A 22,851-nucleotide genomic window follows, 5' to 3' on the forward strand; every position below is an offset into this window, starting at 1 on the left:
ACATAAACAATATAAAAAGGAATGTTTTGACCCAGAGGACTGAAATGTCTGGCAGGAAGAGGACTTTAGGGGAAGTTTGATCCAGCAGTTCAAATGATGCCACCAAAGGCCTGGACTCTGTCCTCAGTGCTTCCTTCACCTTCATGCCCCAGAAGGTGGTTGCTGTTAGCCTAGCCTCAATCTTCAGCCCCCAGTAGCTCTGGGCACTCCTCTCAATGCCATTCATGTGGTAGCAATAGTTTCACTTCTTTAGAGAGAGAGGATGTCTCTCTCAAGAGTTAGAAGAGAAGTCCAAGGGGCTTGACTCTCACAGGCTTGAATTAAACCACATGTCCATTCCTAAACCAATTTTGTGACCTGGGGAATGAAATAACTCTAAGTTGTTCAAGCCAGTCAGAAGTGTCCATCTCACCCTAACCTCATGGCTCAGATGGAGGGTGGGGAAGTAGGGAGCATTCTGCAAAGGAAATTCTGGGTCTGGATCACTACAAGGGTAGATGGGGGACAGTGGGGAAAACCCAGATGTCTGCTGTGGTGGGGGTGGGGGTGTGTGTGTGACAGGAGGCAGGGGCAATGCCAGCCAGGTAGGGGGCTCCAACCTTAGCGCCACTTCACTATCAGGCACGGGGACTTGCCTCCGAGCTGAAGAGCACCAGGCAGCAGGCACCCATCTCCTGTGAGCACACTCAGTGATGCCTTTCCCAGCCTCCGAAGGGCCCCCTCCCTCTTCTATCCTGGTTTCCAGTCATCCTCAGCTGGGGACTGCTTCCAGACCTGGCCTCTGCCCCCAGCAGATGGAGCTGCTTGCCAGCTAAAAGCCCCACTTTGGGAGTCTCCCAGCCTAGAGGATCTGCAAAGAGTTGGGGGTCACCGCACAAGGGGCACGCCCTCCCCACCAGCCCCTCGGCCTCATTTCAGCAGGGAGCCAACAGATCCCTGCTTTACTCCTTGAGACAACTGGGTCACTGGAAAACCAGAGCCAACGGAGGAAAGGCAGTGAATATTTTCAGAAGTTTATTGATCAATAGATTGTGTCTTTTTTTGACACTTCTAAACAAGATTACAAAAAAATAGAAGCATTGTGTATTAACTGCATTGGCTAATTGACATGTAACTTGATACACTCTTAAATTAGGCCCATGTTTACCTGAATAAACTCAGCGGTTACCTGTCCTAAGAATGTTATTCCTCTGCTACATTCCACAGAGGAAATAAATCGCTTTCCTTATCTTCAGGGCCATCTCCCCAGGGTATCGGTCTGGGCATAGTGAAGAAGTGCAATGGTGCAGAGTGGAGAGGTCCCAGTGGCGGTGAACCCCATGCCGGGCGGGGGACGGCAGTGTGGCGTGGTGGGCAGGCGGCAACTCGGGAGACCCAGCAGAAAACGGGGAAGGGCTGTGGTCGGGGGCAGTGGGGCCAGGGGTCGAGGGGAGGGCAGGAGGCATTGATGTCTCCTCACGTGCTCTCCGACCCACCTGGACACCCAGTCCCGTGATACAGAATTCAACTCCTCAAAGGCCCAGCATCCTGAAGGAGGAAGCACGGCTCCAGATCTGAAGATGCTCTAGCGGCAGGACAAACATCTCGAGGAGAACCCAGTCCAGCCCTGGACAGGCGAAAGTCGGCTAAGTGAACGGCCCTCCCCATTGCAGGGTGACCCCCCGGCCATTCCCGGGTGCAGTGAGGGCTGGATGCCTGCATGTCGCCACGGAGCTGGATGGCTTCCTTAGGGCTTGGAACAACACTTCTTGCCAGGTAGGGTCAGCAGGGCCTCATGAGCAGGCTTATGGCTTGGAACTGACTTGGGGAGGAGGCCAAAATTGTTTTCCCCCCTAAACTCAAGGCTGCGGAGGTTTGTTACATGTATCACATGTTGGATGGAAAATAGATTCAGGATTTTTAGATTTTCTTTTGTGGAATTATGGAGAGCATGGAGAGTTAGTTTCAGTCCTAGAGCTGACCTACCTCCACCCTCCTGCCCACCTGTAAACACGCGCGGGATGGGGTGCTTTGAAAGTTGGGGCAGCGTGGGAGGACCATGTGGTCGGGCAATATGAACAGAATTCTAGAGGGCTCTGCTGTCCCCCAGCCCCGTGGCACAGGGAGGTGGGATAATGAGTGTTGTGGACACAGACTCAAGCTTTGTGTGGATCCTGGGAATTGGGTCCTCATCCTCGGCAGCGATCCTAATGTTTTCTAGTGCTTTTCTTTCCAATCCACTTTCCAAAATGAATGACTTCATGTTGTAAGAAAAGACGTTAAGAAAAATGGGCATGTGATTTCTCTCTTTTTTTTTTCTTTCTTAGCAGCTGCCAGATGTTCTCCTACCTGACGGCATGGGGGTAGTGATCACAATGCCATGAGAAGCTTCTTTCCATGTAGAAGGCAGAAACCTCAGTCTGCTGGCCCTCTAATAAAAGTTTTCCTGTAGATCTCTGCATAGACAAAGCTTGGCCATATCTGCATATTTACACATTGGCAAGTGTCAAGAATACATGCTCATGTGGTGTATGTGTGTGTGTATATATATATCTTTATATATGATGATTGAGAAGAATTAAAGGAGCAGGATAATTCTGAATGGAAAATCAGCTTACCCTGGCATCTCTAAACCTTTGGAGCAATGAATTCTCTTTTCTTCTGTTTTGCCCTTTAGTGGACCCCCTGGTGGGTACACACTTGGGCAGTCCTCATGCATTCACCAAACCATCTGTTTATATGACAGCAATGACATAAACCTTTCTTTGTTGTGTTTGTAACTAATTTGAAATTAATTTAATTTAAAAGTGCTCATTAAGATTAAAAACCGTATTACAAATTTACTTCTCTTAAAATGACATTATTTAGGAAGTAAACCAGGGAGTGTGAGGGCTGGCATCCTCCCAAATATAAATTTTTGGGACAAAAGCTTCCTCCCAAATATAAATTTTCTCAAGTCTGCATTTCTGACCCTGATGTCACTCACAGGTGATATCAGAGGGAAAAAAAAAAGTGGTTTTTGGAAGGCTCAGGGTGCACTGTTCTGATTTGATTCACTTTGGTGCCATGTGACCATTGTCATGTTGTGCTTCTCTTTTGTATTGCATAAATAATAATGAAATGAATCCCTAAGCTGCAGCGCACAGAGGAGGGGCAGTGACAATGAATATTAACCACCTCCACCTGACGGGCATTTGAGCCAGTGAACTGGAGAGGTTTATACCAAGACTCAGAAAGAGAACACTCAGGAATCAATGGGCAGGTATCTACCAAAATCCTGCCATGTTCTTTTTATTTTTTCATCAGTGACTTTTATTCAAGCATCTCTGTCCTGCACTAAATCCTGCCTTGTGAAGAAAAGGTTTCATATGAAAGAGTCCATCCTGTTTCTGTATAAAGGCTTTTCCTATAAGAAAGAAAAGCTGGACATAATAAAAATGCCTTTTTTTTTTTTTTTAAATAAAAATAGTGTCTAAAGCTAGAAAGTGACCTTTTCTCCCTGACAGCTTGGGGCGGGCTTGCCTCTCCTTCTCCTTGTGTTCCTAGGCTCAGCACACTGCAGCTACCAAGGACGGCTTTGCTGAATTTAAATCCTGCCATTGACCAAGGAGCCTTGGGGACATGTCACCACACGGACGACTGTGGAGAACCACCTCTCTCCTTTACTGTAGGTTGAATATGATAAATAGACTTTGCTACACATTATTGGGTAGGCCAGTGAGAAAAGCTGACCTTCAAGACTTCAGCATGACTTGAATACTAGAAATTTTGCCAGGGGCCAATAAAGATTCTGACTTCCAAATTCCTAACCAAATACCACTCTGCTGGGAGGGGTCAGGGTGGGGGGAGCTCTGGGTGGATTAGTCAGGGGGGTGCTAGGTGTCACAGATGCTCTCTGCTGGCCTGGCTGTCTGTTCTGTTTGAGCCTGCAGGAGGAATGGGTGCATACAAAGGCACAGTGAGCCCTCCTTTCCAACCTAGGGGAAGCAGTCTTCTCTTTGGTAGACGGTCTGGAGAGAACAGAAACCTGTGCTCTATTGTTTTCCACTCTCATTACAGCAGGAAACAAAATAAATAAGATTAACTTTGCTCCCTCCTCGTACCCTCTAAGGGACAGACAGGAGCCAAGGCAGGTGCATGATGATGTGTGGTCCAGTGCAGCACAGGCTCGCCTGCTCCGGAAGAGCCCCCAGCTTATCCCCTCTGGTTGTGGGGTTCTACACAGCCTGCCTCCATCTACCAGGCTTCCAAGTACTCTTTGGTCAATTCCTCTTCTTTCTCAACCCTTTAATCTCCGTATCCACCCCTTCCTCCCAATATTAATAGAAACTCAGGGAATTTTGGAGGTGAAAGAACCTCAGCTAGTGTCCAGTGTCTGCCGTCCTCATTCCACAGGTGGGGAAACTGAGGCCATGGCCAGGGTCAGTGAGTCAGCGGCAGCATGGGTCTCAGGCCCAGGGCCCCCGATCCCTACTGCCCACTGCCTGCCCCAAGAGTAGCCCACCCTTCAGTCGGCCTTCGGGAAGGACTTCCTGTGGGACGGGGGCACAAGGTGTGGGGGCAGGCTGTTGGGCAGCTCGTAGCCATCAAGCTTGATCTTGATGAGGTGCTTGGCCAGCGCGAACTCCTCCTCGTCCAGCATGCCGTCACAGTCACAGTCGGCCAGCTTCCAGATCTTACCCAGGACGCTGTTGGGCAGCTTGGATGTCACCATCTCCTTCTTGGCATTGACACCTGATATCTTGCCATTGACGGGCGACAGGGTGTAGAAGAGCTCGTCGTAGACGGGCTTGTCTTTGGCCACGACCCACTCCTCCTCGTCGGCACCCTCCTTGGCGCCCTCCCCGTAGCCCTGGTTGAAGGGGCCCTCGGTGGTGCCGTCGAAGGCGCCACCCTGCACGAGCTGCGTGGGCGTGCTCATCTCCTCCTGGCTGATGAGGTTCATCAGGGAGGAGATCTTACTGCTCAGCATGTTGTCTACAGCCTCGATCAGCTTGGGCTTCAGCGAGTGGAATTTGGTGAAGTCATAGTTCTCCAGCTGTTCCTGCAAAAGAAGAAACCACAGACTTGGTCATGTGCCCTCGCTTCAGGAAACAGACAGGAAGCGGAAGAGCTGGAGGCAGAGTTCTTCCATAGGCAGACATCCCATCCCATCCCTGGGCTGCTCCAGAGCTCTCTTTGGTAAGGTTTCCACATCTGAATTCACCAGATCCAGGAGCAGCTTTAGGAATAAGAAACGAGATGCGTGGAATACAACTTCTTGCTGGCCTTCTAGAATTTTCTTAACAGAAATATTACACATAAAGCCCATATAAAAACTTCCATACTTGGAATTATCTGCATTTATATGGAGAAACTGCTGTTGAAGACATTTTCCAAAGGTCATAAAAGGCCCCAGGTAACTGTCACAATTCAGAACAAGTTTGTCTCCTGCAATGAACAGGTGGTTTCTTCCCTTAGACAACGAGAGGGTGTAGCCCCAGCACTCCAGGCAGGGTATCTGAGGAGCAGTAGCTTTTCTTACCTTATGTAATGGTCTCCTTTTTCTTCCTCTTAGTTATGTAGCTTTTCCTTTTCTAATGACTTTCTTCTATTTCATGTTATCATTTTTCCTCTGTAAGCTAAATCAAACCCTTCTTGAAAGTAGGCTACTACCTCTCATTTCTTATATGGGCTTTATGTGAAATATTTCTGTTAGGAAAATTCTAGAAGGCCAGCAAGGGGCCATCCACATGTGCAATTATCTGGAGATGAAGTAGGGAGATCCTTAAGTAAAGGAGGTTTTCATATACCCCACAGACCTGACTGTTCTTGGCAGAAGTAATGTCATGGACAGTCAGGGGGGAAAAAAGGGCAAAACTTTGTGATCATAATATCACATCTTTATTGTAAAAATTTGGGGAAAAGCTGAAAGACAAAATAAAAAATTTAAATCACTTATAATTCTATCACCTAGCAATAACTTCTGTTAATATTCTTTGGGCACCCATTACTAGCCATTTCTATAAATATGTGCGTGCATGCACACACACAAGCACACTTAAACTGAAATAAGACCACACTGTTTGACAACCTGCGTTTTTAAGAAAAAAAAATGTATCACATCTTTCCCTGAGGATAATTTTTATGCAACCTTATTCTTAATAGCTGTATAAGATTAAACTGTACAGCTGGGCCATTCTTCCTCTACCCTATTCCATGTGGTTGCACGTGTCTCCAATAGAGCATCAAAAGTGGGTCTCTAGAGGGTCCCAGCAGGGCAGACATTCTGTGCTATCATTTAGAAGTGGGGCCCTGAGTTTCAGATGGAGGGACAGAGCCAAAAGCTAAACAGCTTGATGGCTCTTTAGAGAGGTACCTCCAATACTCTTCTCAGTAGCGAACTCTGATGCCCTCAAACCACGCAGGGCTGGGCTGGGCTGGGCTGACACCCGGTGGGCAGCCTGTGCTCAGCTGGAAGCTGCAGGGTGGGGAGGGCCTGGTTTCTAAACCCATTCTGGTTTGCGTGTCGTCAATCCTCACCGACAGAGCAGAGTCACTGCGTGCCAAGTCACTGCGTGCCACTCCAATACCAGGACTAAACAACACTGCCAACACGTTGGGCTCCCCCTGCCACTATTTCAGTCAGCCGACGGGATTGGGACGAGAAAGCCCAGGAGGAGACCAGGCAGCCTACACAAAAATCCCAGTGCTGCTGGGGTAAACAAGTCTGGATTCCCCTGGGTGCACAGACACCTACCCTGCTTCCTTGTGAATGAGCCTGAGCTCTGAGCACACACAAAGCTGCTGTGTCTGGCCATGCAGACGAATGAGGGCGGTGTCCGCCCGAACTTTCCATCCGCTTGCAGGGTACATGGATTCAGACTGCAAACCTCTGGGAAGCTGCCAGGGGAAACGGCCACACGTTTGCAGGGGTGGACAGGAAGTAAGAGCAGCAGCCACCCTTGCCTGGAGGGCACAGAGGAAGTAAACCCTACACTCTGACGCCGAGGCCTGACCAGGGAATGCGGGGTACAAGTTAAACCACTGCCACCCCTCCTTCCATCAAGTTTGCTCTGAAAAGAAATCTTTGTATTGGGATGAATACACATTGGGGAATTTAAAGATTTACCCATCAATTGTATCCATCAAAGCCACCATGCGGGGGATCCTGGAACTTCTCCCTCCCAAGCTACGAAGGTCAGTTCCAAGCCCAGTCTTTGCTGGGCTATCTCTTGCCCACTCCCAGCATTCACCGGGAGCAGTTTTTCAATTTACAGTTGGGCTGGGCAGGTGGGGGTGGCTCTGCTGCCCTTTGCTGTTGAAATGCTGCCAACTCATCAGCTGAAGAGGGGGGCAAATTCTCTGAAGAGGGAAACTGAGTCTGTGATAAAGGGGGCCTTGCTAGTGTCCTCCTTCTCTGGTCTGAACACATCAGTGTAGTAAGTCAGATACCCTCCTGAGAGGATGCAGGGCAGACACAGGCTGCTTCACCTGCAGGTCACAGGCTTCTCCCAGCACTGGGCAAAAGCCTTCAAAATACACTCAGCTCACTGCTAGAGCAGAGTCACCCCAACCAGCTTGGTCTCTGAGCACACAGGAAGAGCAGAGACCTAAGCTGGCATCGGGGAGCTCTCTGAGCTATGTGACGATCAGAACAAAGTTACCTCCCAACTTATGTCCCGGCTGCTGTCCCAAGCATAGTTGACGTGAGGCTGAACACCTGTGTTGGAGGGGATGTCAGATGCTCAACAGATTCCAAGATGACAGAGGCCCTGGCCCACAGCCTCAAGCCCCCAAAACTTCCTAGGTGACAACAAACTAGCTTGAAGTATCAGGTGATGGCAAGCATCCAGGACTGCCTTGTTCTTTGGGGATTTCCTGAAGGGACAGGGGTGGTGTGATCAGGGCCTACCCAGCTTCCTGGGACTTGCTCTGAAAACTGCTGGTCTCTTAAAAGCTGTGTAGGCATCAGGGCTAGGTCAGGATCTGAGAATTTCACTACCCTACAGCTGCTAGGATATAAACACACACTAATTTACCAATGAGCTCATCTAACAATTCACTGGGCCACATCCCAGGTGCTGGGGATACAGCAGTGCACAGGACATGGGTCGCTGGCCTCATGGAGCCTTATGAGGGAGAGAGCCACTGAATAAATAAATGAGTTACGCTGAAGCACAACAGCACTAGTGTAATGAAGAGCATACATCCTAACAACAGGCTCTGCTGCCAAAACTTCATTGCCAGCCACAGTCATTGTGGCAGATACTGTAATCCAGAATGTACACTCCGTAGGGGCAGGGATGTTTGCTGTTTGTTCGCTGATTTATTCCAGGGACCTAAAACAGTGCCAGGCATGGCAGACTCAATTCATATTTCTTGGTGAGTAAATGCACACAGGTGAATGAGGGTACCTAGCAGGTGGCACTTCTTGTTCCAAGTGCTAGGGCACTCAGGCCTCTCCTGAGATGCTAGAAGTGGGGCACGCGGCTTCCTTGTCGTCTTCCTCAGGGACTGCCCCTCTGCTCCAGCTCTGAGAGGCCTGGGTTTCCTCTGACACGGCTGGGCCAAAGCTAACATGGCCATGAGCACCTCTGGTCACAGTGTGCTACCTGTGTTATGGGAGTTCACCTGGGGACAGGTTTGCAGGTCTTGTAAAGGAGGCTTACGGTGGCTTTCTGCTGGGCTGAGTGGTGCCTCGGGTCTGGGGACGGGGCACCTTCTTGTGGGTGGGGCACTGTGGTGGCTCGTTAGCCTAATGAGCCACCACAGAAGCCCCAGTAGCCCATCGTGTGCACTGTGTACTTATCCAGAGCTTCCGTTTCAGTCAAGAAACTAATTTTCCATAAAAAAGTATCTGAAGGCTGCAAGGAAACTGCTGTCCTTCAGTTTGGTCATGGGGTGCAGGGCAGAGCCCAAGGGCATGAAGCTGGGCCTGCTGAGGAAGACTACTCTGGAGGCCCAGTAGCCCTCCAATTAGCCATCCTGGGATCCGAATGGCTCGCTGCCCCCCACAATTTGTTCACTGAGTACAAGAATACCTATTTCATTCCTGGAAGAAAAGAGATGTTCTGGATTTAGTTTGAAGCCAGCTAAGTCATGTGTGACCACATCATATATTCCACATGCACTTATCAGCCTGAATCCTCCTGTCACGACAGTATGACTCACTCCTATGTTAGTGTATCCTTTACAGAAAGTTTGCATTAAAAAGCTGCCAAGGCTGAAGCTTCCCCTTCTGCTGCCTGTCACTCCTTGCCTCCACTGCTCCATCTCTCCTCCTACGGTGCCCTCCTGAGGCAGCCAGGCAACTTGCATGTCTTCGACCTCTCTTCCTCCTGCCCCCTCCTCCTCTGTGGCTCAAGGCAGACGATGGTCCCTGGAGGCCTCCAGGGTGTGGCCAAAATTGCAGGATGCTCTGTCCAGCCTAATTAGTGCTCTTTGAAAGTTGGAGCTACAATTTGAAAACCAGAGGACTTTACACGCAAATCTAGACTTGCAGCTTCTCGCAGAATCACCCAGGCCTGTGTTCCCTCAAGGTAGCGGCCACACTGAAGTGGGGCACAGATTCCCTGCCCTGCCCCAAAGTGGGCCCTCATAAGTTCTCACTGTACTTGCAGACTTGTTTTCCTCCTAGGAGAATCATATTTCTCAAAACCCACATCTCCATCAAATGTGGGAAGACAAGAGAGAGTCTAAAGGGGTGATGTGCTTTTGCTTTGCCTGGCCTGCCTCATGAGCCACCGGCATCTGAGTCTGGGTGGTCTGCTTTCCAGGGAAGACTGTGGCCTCTAGTGCAGATGGGTCCTTGCTCTGGACAAAAAGATGGTAGTCTGGCTCTGTGAGGAGCCAGGTGGCGTAGCCTCACTTGGGAAGACATGGTCAGCACTGATGTCCTTAACTAACACTACTGTGGGGCGGTAGACATAGACATACTGGTCAGGCCGGGGTGGCTACATGCAGCACCCATCTGGACTTATCTGGGGCTGCTCAGACACACTTAGGGAGACTCTAACATCAGGCCAAAAGTTGACCAATGGCAACCCGTAAGCAAAATCTTTAGTGAGCACAACTTGTTGTGCCCAGTGGAGTCCAGCCATGGATTCTGATTAGGGTTCTGAGGCTGCAACCGCAATATTGCCTGAGTATATACTCCCATACTGCTTGGCAGTGCAGGCCCGAGGAGGCCACCTGAAATGACCTCCATGGTCACTGTCAGCTCCAATTCCCTTAAGGTTCTGGGAATCCAAAAAACAGGTGTCACTTAATGCCAAAACAACTTTGAGCACAGCCTAAGAGGGCCGCTCATCTGATTTTTTGACATGACCTAAATTTACTTCTTTTAAAAAAATTCATTATTTAAATTCAATTTAGTTAACACGTAGTGTATTATTAATTTCAGGGGTAAAATTCAGTGATTCATCAGTTGTGTACAACTCCCAGTGCTCATCACATCACATGCCCTCTTTAATGCCCATCATCCAGTTACCTCATCCCCCCACCCTCTCCCCTCCAGCAACCCTCAGTTTGTTTCCTAGAATTAAGCATCTCTTATGGTTTGTTTCCCTCTCTATTTTCATCTTATTTTATTTTTCCTTCTCTTTCCCTGTGTTCATCTCTCGTTTCTTAAATTCCACATGAGTGAAATCATCTAGTAAATTTCTTTCTCTGACTGACTGATTTTGCTTAGCATAATACCCTCTGGTTCTAGCCACATCATCACAAATGGCAAGATTTCCTTCTTTTGATGGCTGAGTAATGTTCCATTGGATAAATTTACTTCTTGAAATGTGTCCCTTTTTGGTTAAATGTTTTGGGAGTTAGGCAATCTCTGCTTTATTCATAGAAGCCTATTATCATGGATTACCATTAGGAAGATGCATTCATTGCATTCTCTATCCTTTTTTTAAAGGTGTATGTGGGAGGGAGGGAGGGAAGGAGGGAGGGGGAGGGGGGGGAGAGAGAGAGAGAGAGAGAGAGAGAGAGAGAGAGAGAGACAGACTGAGACTTAAGCAGGTTCCACACCCAGTGCAGAGCCTGACATGGGGCTTGATCTCATGACCCTGAGTTCATGACCTGAGCAAAAATCAAATGTTGGACGCTTAACTGAATGAGCCACCACAGTGCCCTGTGTTCTCTCTTCTTAAACCATGAAACCCTCATGCATACCCTGCAACCAGCCAGACAAGGTGGCATTGCCTCTCCATCACTTGCCCATGATGCTACGATGGGCTTCCAGTACCTGCATTGCCTTGACTTCTGGGAAGTCCCCAGCAGAAATCTGGTATTCTCGCTGCAGCTGAAGGTAGATTTCTGGCAATCTGCTGATAAGCTCTCTCTTCTTGTTTTCCTTTCCGAATACACTCGGCATCTCCTTCTTCAGGTAGCTGATAATGTAGGCATGGACCTAAAGGGGTTTATAGAAAGCATATGCTATTTAGAACTGCACCAGAAAGATAAACAGGATGGCATCTTAAAGGTATCATAACACATAACAGGTACCCACGCAGGGTCATGGCCCTTGAGACAGAAGGGTGAGGATCAGAGATGGGGGGTTGGGTGGTACATTATAAGCCTGCCTCTGGGTGTGTAGAATGTGAGGTATAAGAAGTACCTCTGGATGGTGCTGTCTATGGGTGTCTGGGGAGAGGCCCTCCTCCAGCTCTGAGCACCAGAGAGAGAGCTGGCCTGGGGGGGTCGGGTTTGAGAGCTGGAGCTGAGGTGGTGGCCAGAGCCACAGGAGTGGTTGAGACCACCAAGGGAAAGTGAGCAGAGAAAACCGCCCCCAAGAAGGACCAGGAGGAGGAGGAGGAGGAGGAGGAGCCAGAAAAAGACCTTGGGGTGTGGACAGTGACAGATAAAGGCTGTGAGAGAGAAGGGCCAGGGAGAGGGGACACCTGAGTTGGGCCCTGTAGACAGGGAGGATGTAAGGGAGGGCTGTGGCCAGCCAGGAGAGAGGAAAGCAGGGACAGCGGAGGGGAGGTAACACACTGGGGGGCCGTATTTGGGGCAGTGCCGTGGGTGGCTGCGCACATCTCAGGTGGGGAAGGCAGCCTGCTATGGGTGCCAGAAGCCGCTGCAGGACTAGATTGAGCCTCTGCTAACCTCCTGCAGTGCTGATGAAAGGTCTGGGAGACCAGAGGCCAGAATAGTGCAGGGAGCTCCGTGAGCTCCCTGCTTTCAAAGCGGGCTGGGGTGGGCAGACAGACCTGGGGGCGCTGAGTTGTGAGCTGCTGTTTTGAGTCTGCGCAGGGAGTGAGCAGGGTGGGTGAGGCCTGGGCAGAAAGACCTTAGCTCTGGTGATGAACCAGAAGACCTAAAGAAAGTTTCAGCAGGGCTGGTGCCCGGGAGCACCAGGAAACGAAACTGGAGGCTGATGGAAATGGCTGATCTGACGTAAGTGGCTAATCTGCATGGAAATCTGTGCCCAGTGAACAGAGAGATGAAAATTCCTGTAATCTCCCTGTGGAGAGTTTGAACTCCAGGATCTCTAGAGATGGCTCTGAAGCTCTTTCTGCATGAGATCGGTTGCATGGGACCAGGCTGGATGGCGGAAGCTCCCTCTAGGAGAGGGACCCCTGGTACATGAAGGGGAAGTTCCAGAAACCCCGATCAGCTGGCAGTAGCAGGACAGGGACCGTCACCTGAGGGTTGGTGAACCCTGCTGGGGGGGTGGTGGTGGTGGTTCTGTTTGGCTGTGTCAAGCCCTTCCTTAACATTTCCACTCTTCTGCTGATTTCCAACTTTAGGACATGAAGAAACGTTTGTTACAAAAGTTCTCTTTGTATGTCAGAATTCTATAGAGTCATTTAGAAGTCAAGAAAATAAAATAGGAATGGATGACAAGCAGAACAGTGATTACAGAAAGAAAATGACTGTGCAGTTATGGAAAATCTTTTATTGAAGAAAACAGACTCCTATAATCTTGTGGAAAAATGGAAATTGATTAAAGGGGTTAAGCAGAGACATCCTCTACCTCAGCTGAGAGCCTCTGTGTACAGACACACACTGGGTACAACCCAAAACATTCTGCTAAGATCTGAATACTAAAATAAGTGCATACGTGCATAATGTAAACGCTGACGGCCTCAGACCAGACAACGCTAACGTTTCCGTCTACATAAAGGTCATTCAACATAAGCACACACTGTGCTGCCTGGCTACTGCTACAGGTATGGATGGGGACAGAGGTGTCTAAGCCTCTCTGTCACTAGTAAACTTATTTACCTATTTTTCAAATTACAACTGATTCTTTGATATAGAGAAACCCCAAATTTGGGAATTGTTTGAGTGTCAGACTTTAACTGCATTCCTGAGGATATGATGAATAAGTGGCTAAGACTAGTAATTTCCTTGCCCTGGACAGTGAATGCCTGGCTTGGTTTGGGGGCGCTGAAAGAGGGCACTGTACCACAAGGAAACACTTAGGGGGACTGCCGTACCCAATTGGGAGAACCATATGTTCACTAGCTGTCCTTGTGTCATTTCCAGGTCTTCCCGGAACTTCTAGACTAGGCCTGTGGATACCTCTCCCATTCATGAGCAGGTCTGCCCTGAGCTGGAGCCACCCCAACTGAAATGAACTCCCAAGCTGCTTAGTCTAACTATCTACATGCTTTGTTACTGAGCCTCACCCTCAGAGCACAGGCTTGGGGCAGCTGCCAGACCCCTGCAGGGCTCCCAAGGCTCCCTCACTACCTACTAATGTGGATCCCTCGAGTTGCCAGGCCTCTGCTCAGGGAAGCCCGACTCCCCACTAGGATTGGCACCGGTTTCTGAACACTGCCTGATGCCCAGGGGCCTGCTTTACCTGGCCTGACTGCAGGTGATATGCACCTGCCACAGCTCTCCACCCATGGCCTGGCATCTGCTTCCTCATCTTGGCCCTCCTGGTGTTCTTTGGCTGGTGACCAAGACTGCTGGATGGTGGGCTGTCCTTGGATACCAGGCATCTAGTGCCCTGACAGAAACTGGGCCTCAATTCCTTCATCCTTCCACCCTGCCTGGCACTATCTGAGTCATGACCCTCAGGTATTCTGCTCATGCTGCAAGCTGCTCTCAGCAGCAACCTCCACTTTCAGAAAGTTCTACTGGCCTGTTTTGTGGGAGTCTCCTGTTGTGCTGCTTCTGCATGACCACCCCCTCCTGCCCTTCCATGGACATCCTGACAATAACCCAGGGTCAGATACGATGTTTGGACCCTGCCTTTAGGAAGCTTATCAAATTACAAGGTAAATCGTAATCCTTAGCATTGCGGCACATTACATCTGGGATCTGTATCTAACTGAACTCCCACTAAATTTATGTGACTTAACTCAAGGTCATACAGCCAGTTAGGAGGTGTGGAGCTGGCATCAGCATTCAATTGCCTCTTTCCTGTCCTTACAGGACATTAGAGTCCACTGCTATCTGTGTCTATGCATTAACAAATCTTACTAAAGCTGCTGAAATCTGGAATTGAAAATGAACCATGTCCTGTGGAAAACTGTGACTTGAGTTTTTGGTTTTGATTGTCCCTCAGTCCCAGGGATGCTTCAGGAAAGTCATATATAGCCTCCTTTCCCATACACAAAAAACACATACATTATGGCACACGACATTATGAGCACCATGTAGGATGAGGATGAAGACAGCAATCTTCTGGCAGGAGGGCATAAGTTATAAGATAACTTTCTAAAGACTCTTGGTAAACGGAGGGGACAACCCAGAGGCTCATTCCTGCCCTTCTGCATCAAAGAAGTCTTTCCAGATAAACACAAGACTGAGGGCCAGACCAGGCGATGGTCCCTGGAGAGAGAGGTGGACACAGCCTAAGACTTTTGTTCTTTATAATGAGAGAAAACTAATCGAAAAGAAGGGAGATAGGAGAGACAAGGGGGAAGGGAAAGAGGAGGAGGAGGAGGCATGATGAGACCCCAAGCTGGAAGGCCAGGTTCAAGCCTTCTACCACTGTGCATTTATTGAGCAATGCCAGGCGACTCTAGTCTCCCACCTCGGCTTACTCACGCGCAAAATGGAAATTTTAACTCTTACCTCACAGGGCTGTTAGTATGAGAATCAAAAGAGGGCGTGGATTTGGTTGTACTAAAAAAGCAGAGTAAAAATGTTACTTGTCATTACCTAACAGCCAAAGACCAACAGTCAGAGGGTTAGTATGCCAGAGAAGTCTTGTGGTTGTTTAGTTCTTTCCGAATAAGGAATAAACTCTTACTGAGTCATTAGTAGTTATTAAAAATATTAGTAAGCTCTATGTATTTGAATAGTAATATGATGAATCTGGGCCCCAAGCCCTTCATTCACAAGTAAGTGACATTGAACCCTGGGGCTCTAATCTTGTTCAATTCACCCTTTCCTTTGCATAAAACTGGGAAAGCCCCAATACTGATCATTTGGGAGAGGTCAAATGAATCACAATGTCAGTTTCTCTCTGGGCTAATAACTCAATGAGCAGAAAGAGATGTCCTTTCCTTTAAATGAATATGAATTTACATCTAGCTAACTTATATACTCTGCGACAATTTCATGAACTGTGTCCAGTGACAAATGTTCATGTATATCCAAGATGAAGAGGCATGTACTCAGGTGATGATGGATGTATTCACCTTGGGCGTGGAGGGTAAGCCCAGGTAGTGAGTGCTGGAAGCTTCCAGGGCTCATGGTCAGTAGGAGTGGAAATCCTCATGGAATCTGGATATTGGGGAGTAGTTTGAGGGGGGATTCAGGCTGGAAGAACTATGCAACCTCATCTGCTAGCTAACATAATCTGTCGGAGACCTGCATCTTTGTAGGCCCAGCTAAAAACTTGCATATAGCATTTAAACATCAAGCAATCAGCACATTTTAAAGGTGAGCTTATATGATGATATATAAAAAAAGTCAGTTAATGAACTAGAGACCTAAAAGGTAGACCCATCAGATTTAAAGACCATGGACTTTAAGAGGCAGAGAAAAGCAGCTCACTGGTTCCCTCTCAAGCAGGGGCTTGTTCTTCTGTTGAAATCAAAGCTGGCACCCACCATTGCATGTAATTCTGAAGAGCTTAAAGGAGACTCAAGGGGGCCCACCAATTCATGTGAGTTCAACCCTCAAAGAGACAGGCTTCCCCACATGGGTGCAAAACTGATACACATATCCACAGCTGACTGAGCTCCTTTTAAAAGCCCCTTGGTGGGCTAAGCATTAGTGGAGTGTCATCAGCCACTGTAGAAGGATCTTCACACCTTAGCCCGGGTCCATTTGGTGGTGAACTGTAAAACATCTAACTTCTCCACAGAAGGAATTGCAGTGCAGACAGACCGGAAAACTAAGTTCTGCACTTTACACATGACTAGAGACCAACACTCTTTGAAGACGAAACTAAATGCCACAAACCTAGGGTGGATGCTGAAAAATCACTGACCTCTCCTTTTCTTTCTCATTTTTAGCTGTTCCTTCCTCAAATGTTAACTCATTTTTCTGTTGAGTGAAGATTACTAAAGGGGTGGGAACCTTTCCTACTCTTGGGCAACATTTATAAAGGGTGGAGTTCTCACTTTTTTTTTTTTCATTTTTTTTTCATTTTTTTTTCATTTATTCCATTAAAGTACTATTATTTGGGGTTTGTCTGTAAGAGCCTAATATCTTCAATTTGGCTATTCTAATGATAGCTGAGTGAAACTAAATCATATTTTCTAAACACTTTTTTGGGCTTTCCCAAAATAGCTTAAAAAATTATGAAATGAACCATGATTAGCATCTCAGATTGTAAAGTCTTCAAAAAAGGATGACTACTGATATCATTGAGATGCAATCTTTGAGGTTAACCAAAAAACCCACTCTAAAGTTTTCTTGTTCCTTGAAATACAGTTGTTGAAAAAATATATATATATAGGAAAAAGCAAGGAAATCATTAAAGTTCAAGAGATCCTTGGTGCCATTTTTCTAGTAAAGTGTCATTTTTATGGTACCTTGAGTTTGATCACTGCAGAACCCAGCAGGACATTAACGACAGGACATGCTTGCTTTACTTCTGGATGGGATGTGAATTTTGCCTAAGGAAGGTGTTCTATAAATAGACACATTCCACCCCCTAACTCAGATCTGACACCTCCTAGGTGGCATCTGAAAATTTATCCTTTGCATGTTTTCAAAATGTCAGCTTGATAAACCTCTAAACTTTGCAGGTTCTGGTGGATAAACCATTTTATAGACTACACAAAGTGACAGATGAATGCAAAAAGCAAGGACATCGTGGGAAGCTACAGATGTTGTCCACTCTGCATTTCAGGTGAATGCTTTCCAGACTCAGGAGTCAAACCAACTAAGGTCTGGGTTTATATTTTGCCACTCACACACACTGTGAGGCCTTGGGCAAGATATTTTACCTTTCTCTCTTTCTTCTTCTTTTTTTTTTTTAAAGATTGTATTTATTTGAGAGAGAGAGAGCACAGAGGGAGAGGGAGAAGCTGACTCTCCACTGAGCAGGGAGCCCGATGCAGGGCTCCAACCCAGAACCCTGGGATCATGACCTGAACTGATGGCAGATGCTTAACCGACTGAGCCACCCAGGTACTCCACCTTCACCTTTCTGAGCTTCCATTCCCTCACACAAGAAACAAAGATAATGCCCAACTTTGTGCAGTTCTGGACCAGCTCAGATGAAATAGCACATGTAATGCAAATCTTAGAGCTTCTGGAACACTGCAGACCCTCAGTAAGGATTGGCTTGCAAAAGCAAAAGGAGAAGATCAATACACCAAAATCAAAGAGCATTTTCATGAAATATAAACACCGCAAAGAGAAGAACTCGGGTGACTTCTTGCCCATTTAAGCAACAAATTCATAAAGGGCCATCAGACTGCAGATGGTGTAAAGCAGATGCCATTGCTTGGTAGCTAAGGCTGCTGTGCTGAGTTCTGCTCTTTCTCTGCCTGAGCCTGTTTCCTGTCCCCTCCGCGGGATGGTACTGTCCCGGGAGCACACTGGCACTGACTTGCTCAAGCTGGAAACATCCATACTTAAATGTTTTCCTTTATGAAAAGGAACAAGCCAGATACTATTCTTAGGAAGAAAAAAAAAAAAAAAGACAAGCTTTTTTTCCTAGAAGTAAGCTCAGCAAGTTGGCCGCTCTGGCCCCCCACCCCCTGCGTTGATACAAGGGCTTTCATTATTCCCAGTGTCAGGACAGAGCAGCATTCTGTGGCCAGGCTGGGCCACGCGTTCAGAGGGCATAATTATGCTCAAGGAGGGCAGAGGAGTCCCAAGGCACTTGGTGCTCCCAGGGAACTCTTGGCTCTTTATTTATTTATCTGACTGAATATAGTTGCGTCTTGGGTCACTGGGCCTTCAGCAGGGGCTGGTAACATAGAAATGTCCATGGGCATTTATTAATAGTTCCAAAACAATCCTGAGATCTCCAAATGCTAGCACGTGATTTACCAGCCTTGGTTATGAAATACTCTTGGGTACTGTGTGCCCTCAAGTGTAAGTTCAGATGAATCAGCTGAAGAAGAGAAACACTACATGCCAAGGGACTACTAAAGGGGTAAAACCAGACTTCCTGCCACCGAGCATTAGGCCTGGGACTGGCACATGAAAGAAATCAGGAAAGCTGCAAATAAGTGGATTTACAAACTGGTTAGCACAACTGCCTTGTGGAAATGCAATAAAGGTGGCTGTAGCTCCAGAAAGGAACCAGCCTGGACCAGGAGACAGGATAAAGAATGGTGCCTCACAGGGCACCGGGACTACAGATCAGCTGAGCAAGATGGGAGTATGTGTGAGCATGCACTGGGACAGAAGGTGAGCAGAGGGGGAAAGAGCGGATGGAGGTCCTAACCATGGGGCCGCAGCAGCAGTGAGGCATCTCTTAGGATACAGGAGGGCAGCCGCTGGGTGAACATGTGGGCATGAAGACGGAGGTTGCTGGGCAGCGATGACGGAGTGCGAGAAGGCTGATTGCCTGCCCAGCAGTCACCCTCTGTAAAGGGTGCCTTTACTCCCTGCCTCCCCTGGCCAGGTCCCCTCCTCAGAGCATGGTGTCCACACTCTGCACATGACTCAGCATTTTGTAATAGGGCGTTTGGGGCCTCCTCCTCCACCAGCTAGGCTCCCCAGCCCTGACCCAGGGGTGCTGAGCAAATGCTGCTTGAATGAGGCCAAGAGGTGGTAGATTCCAGAAGGCTGGCCTGCTGGACCCCCAAGGCCAGACCAGAAGTCACTTTCTGTGCACTAAGAAGGTAAGGGAGGCGCATGGTTTCTTTGCCACCAGAAGACGAAGGGGAAGTAAGCTGCCTTCCCTTCCCAACCAGGATACTAGTGGATTTGGCAAGGCAGGCCTGTGGACTGGTTTTAGCTGACATGACAGGGCTAGGCTGAGAGCAGGAGGGCCATCTTTTGGTCCTAGTTTTGTTACTCCTGGATTAGGTGACCTTGGAGAAATTGCTTGTCCTTCTAAAATTAGGGAGTGGTTGACCTCTGGCTTCCAAATGTGGCTGATTATCAGAATCACCTGGGGAGCTTTACACACACACACACACAAACACACACACACACACACACACACACACACACACACACACACTTGAATCAGAAGCTCTGGGGCAGGGCCTGGGAATTTATACATTGGTTAGGTTACATTTACATGATCACGGACACTTGAAAAACTCTGGAGGCACTTCTAGCATTTGAGGAATAGGATTTTATGAAATGTGCACACAGCTTTTAGAGAACCTTTTCCCTCCTACTTTTTCTTAGAGGAGTCATGCACTTTTCTCTCTTCAGAGATGTGACAGAGTCCACTATAGTACTTGAGGATGGTTAGCAGATGACCACTTACCCTGTCGGGTAATACACAGCCCTGGGGCTGCCTGCCAAAAGGCTCAGTTACGAGGTGGAGGAGCCCAGAGCCACAGTGTGCGTGCTTGCAGGCCACCACCCTGAATGGGGAAGTGGTATGGCCCTCAGGGCAGCACACTCAGTGCATCAGGCTGAACCAACCTCCTCCTAGGGTGACTCTGGCTCCAGGCAGTGATATCACACATCGGGTTCTGTGCCTTAGGCATGGGATGACTGGTGGTGGCATCTGAGCACCCCACTCTGGTTCAGCTGGCTACATTCACATTGTCCTAAGAAAACAGCAGCTCCAGGTGGTGAGTGCATTGATCCCTCCCTGTGTGCCCTCCAGGTAAGGTCACACCGGATCCCCACAAGCGTCCTCTGATGTGCTCTTATTGGTTCCATTTCACAGATTATAAAACAGGTTTGGAAACTGGAAACAGGATCTGCGTAAGATCACAGAGTAGGAGCCAGAATCTAAACAGGCATTCTGATCTTAAGGCTCTTTTCTTATGCTTTTCCACATTCCATTCCCTAGGGCATGTGAATGGAGCCTCCCCCATGCCCACCTTCCCTTAGAGAGGAGACAGAGGGAAGGGTCCCCTGCTGCCCGGGGTGTCTCCTTGGCTCACCTTGGCCAGCCTCGCTCGCTTGATGAGGTCGTTGAGTTTGCGCACGGCCGCTTTCTGGGGAAGGCTCTGGATGTCTCTGAAGAGGTCCTGGGCTTCTGCCTCGAAGAGGCGGCGGTTGTCAGTGTTCTGTAGGGGCTGTGCCCAAAAAGAGCCGATGTAGACGCGAAGCACCTCGGGTGTATTGATGACTTTGCCTAGGGACCACATGAGGGCCCCATAGACGCGCATCAGCTGTTGTGTGTCCACTTGGTCAGCCTTGTTCAGCACCACACGGATCTTGTCATCCTGGCCCCGGAAGGCCTTGATGGCCTCCGAGAACTCATCTGAGATGTCCAGTTTGTGAGCATCGAAGAGCAGGATGATCCTGTCCACGCGCTCCGCGAACCACTGTAGCACCTGGCAGAAGTCGTAGCCTAGGTGGAGAGAAGGGCACGTTAGTGTGGCTGGCTGCTTGGGGCTGGGGACTCGCTGGGTCCCTGGCAGCGGCCAAGGACAGAGTGCCACCTCCAGGGAGGCAGCCGAGGCTTCACAGCCTGAATATCACTTCAAAGGAGCCCCTCCGGGGCTGGACGCATTTAGGAGTTAACACGGAGCGTCCCAGGAGCCCTTCTCGGGGAAGAAACAAGGCCCAAGAAGGGCATCGCTCTCTCCCAGACCTGTGATTTCATGCAGTCCTCATAAGCCCCTTACTCCACCTGGTATGGCTCTTGGGATTGACAGCAAATTGGATCAATAGCTCTGTAAAACCAAAGACCTCTGGTCAAAAGCTCTCCCTTCTGCAAGGGAGACAGAACATAAAGACTCCTAACTCTGGGAAATGAACTAGGGGTGGTGGAAGGGGAGGAGGGCAGGGGGTGGGGGTGAATGGGTGACGGGCCCTGAAGGGGGCACTTGACGGGATGAGCACTGGGTGTTATTCTGTATGTTGGCAAATTGAACACCAATAAAAAATAAAAGGCTTGCTATTCTGAAAGTAGCAGAGGTGCAGAGGGAAGAAAACCCAGGGGCCGCTCAAGGTCCCACAGGGTGCCCAGTAAGCACAACAAAAGATGAATTATCTTCCCTTATCCTACGTATTTAAGAGTGTTAAGGAGGCCAAAGGTTGGCCAAAGGTTGGTCACAAAACTGTGACCAATATTTATCATTTGAGCTATTTATATCTTAAGTAAGTTGTAAATATTTTTTAAAAACCACGTCTCACAGCCATTGTGTGAGATGGTCTCTTGCCAGTTTCTTTTGTAAAATTTGCTAGGCCCACAACAAATTATTGAGCTTGCTCTGGCCACATGCCAATATGCTCCAAATCATGCAGCTCCATAAACATTCTTTGCAGACCATGGTCAAGGCCTGTTTCGGGCACCCCCACTGGGTTGGCAGAGGCCCATGAAAAGCAGACAACAGAGTACCAGTCCCACAAGGCTTATTTTTAATCTCAGTCTGATGAGCTATGGGCTCAGGGTAGGTACAGCCCAATTAGAGCTGAGATGGCACCTTTCCTGACCCCCTACTTTAGTTCTATCATCTCTTTTTATAGATTTTGAGAACTTCCAAACAGACATAAAGGTCTAGAAAATAATATGATGAATGCTGATATACCTATCACATAACTTTTTTTTTTTTAAAGATTTTATTTATTTATTCATGAGAGACACACACAGAGAGGGAGAGAGAGGCAGAGACACAGGCAGAGGGAGAAGCAGGCTCCACGCAGGGAACCCAATGCAGGACTTGATCCTGGGTCTCCAGGATCAGGCCCTGCGCTGAAGGCGGCTAAACCGCTGAGCCACCCGGGCTGCCCCCCCATCACATAACTTTAATAAATTTTGATTCTTGGCCTTATTTGCCTCAGATACTTTAAGGAATTTAAGTGTTCTTTCTTTATATAACAAAATCTCATATATCAGTGAGGATGAATTAGATTTTTACTTGTCGACACCGGCAAATCTCCAAAAGACTGGAGAGTAAAAAATCAGTTTCAAAAGGATATGTACAAAAAAAAAAAAAAAAAAAAGATACATACAGCATGACAACGCTCACATAAAATGTTAAAAAACAAAGCAATACTCAAAAGCCAACAGATTATAGACTACAGCACAAATATTAACGCTATTTTGGATATTGATGAACTCTGAAGGATCTAAGGTAGATGGGAAAACATCTAGGATGATCTATTTTCAAAAATAAAGGTAGTTGATGAACTAAACTTTCCATAAATTTGAAGAACAGGTGTAAGGGGAGTAGACGAAGAACAAAGGGATTTAGACAGTTTTAATAAGGAAACAAAACATTCCAAAATGCTACCCCCCGCCCCCGTGTGCTTGGGGACCAAGCACATTCCCCAGAGGAAAGCACTGCCCTGAACGTGGTGCTTATCATCATTACGTTTGTGTATTTCCTGTTCATACTTTTCACTTCTCTCTTCTGTCTCATGATGGCACTCCCT

General features: G+C 48.1%; 1 protein-coding gene across 1 annotated transcript in view; it reads right to left on the minus strand.

Annotated features, from left to right (window-relative positions):
* Positions 1 to 995: 995 nt before the first annotated feature.
* EHD4 (EH domain containing 4) overlaps positions 996 to 22,851 on the minus strand; it is a 76,715-nt gene continuing 54,859 nt past the window's right edge. The window contains exons 4-6 of the mRNA XM_025998527.2: positions 20,409 to 20,821; positions 11,204 to 11,368; positions 996 to 5,023 (exon numbers count right to left, since the gene is read on the minus strand). Coding sequence (XP_025854312.1) covers positions 4,487 to 5,023; positions 11,204 to 11,368; positions 20,409 to 20,821 — 1,115 coding nt within the window. The 3' untranslated portion in view covers positions 996 to 4,486. The remainder of the gene's footprint in view (positions 5,024 to 11,203; positions 11,369 to 20,408; positions 20,822 to 22,851) is intronic.

This window comes from Vulpes vulpes, chromosome 15 (genome assembly GCF_048418805.1).
Source record: "Vulpes vulpes isolate BD-2025 chromosome 15, VulVul3, whole genome shotgun sequence".
In the NCBI taxonomy this organism is placed as follows: domain Eukaryota; kingdom Metazoa; phylum Chordata; class Mammalia; order Carnivora; family Canidae; genus Vulpes; species Vulpes vulpes.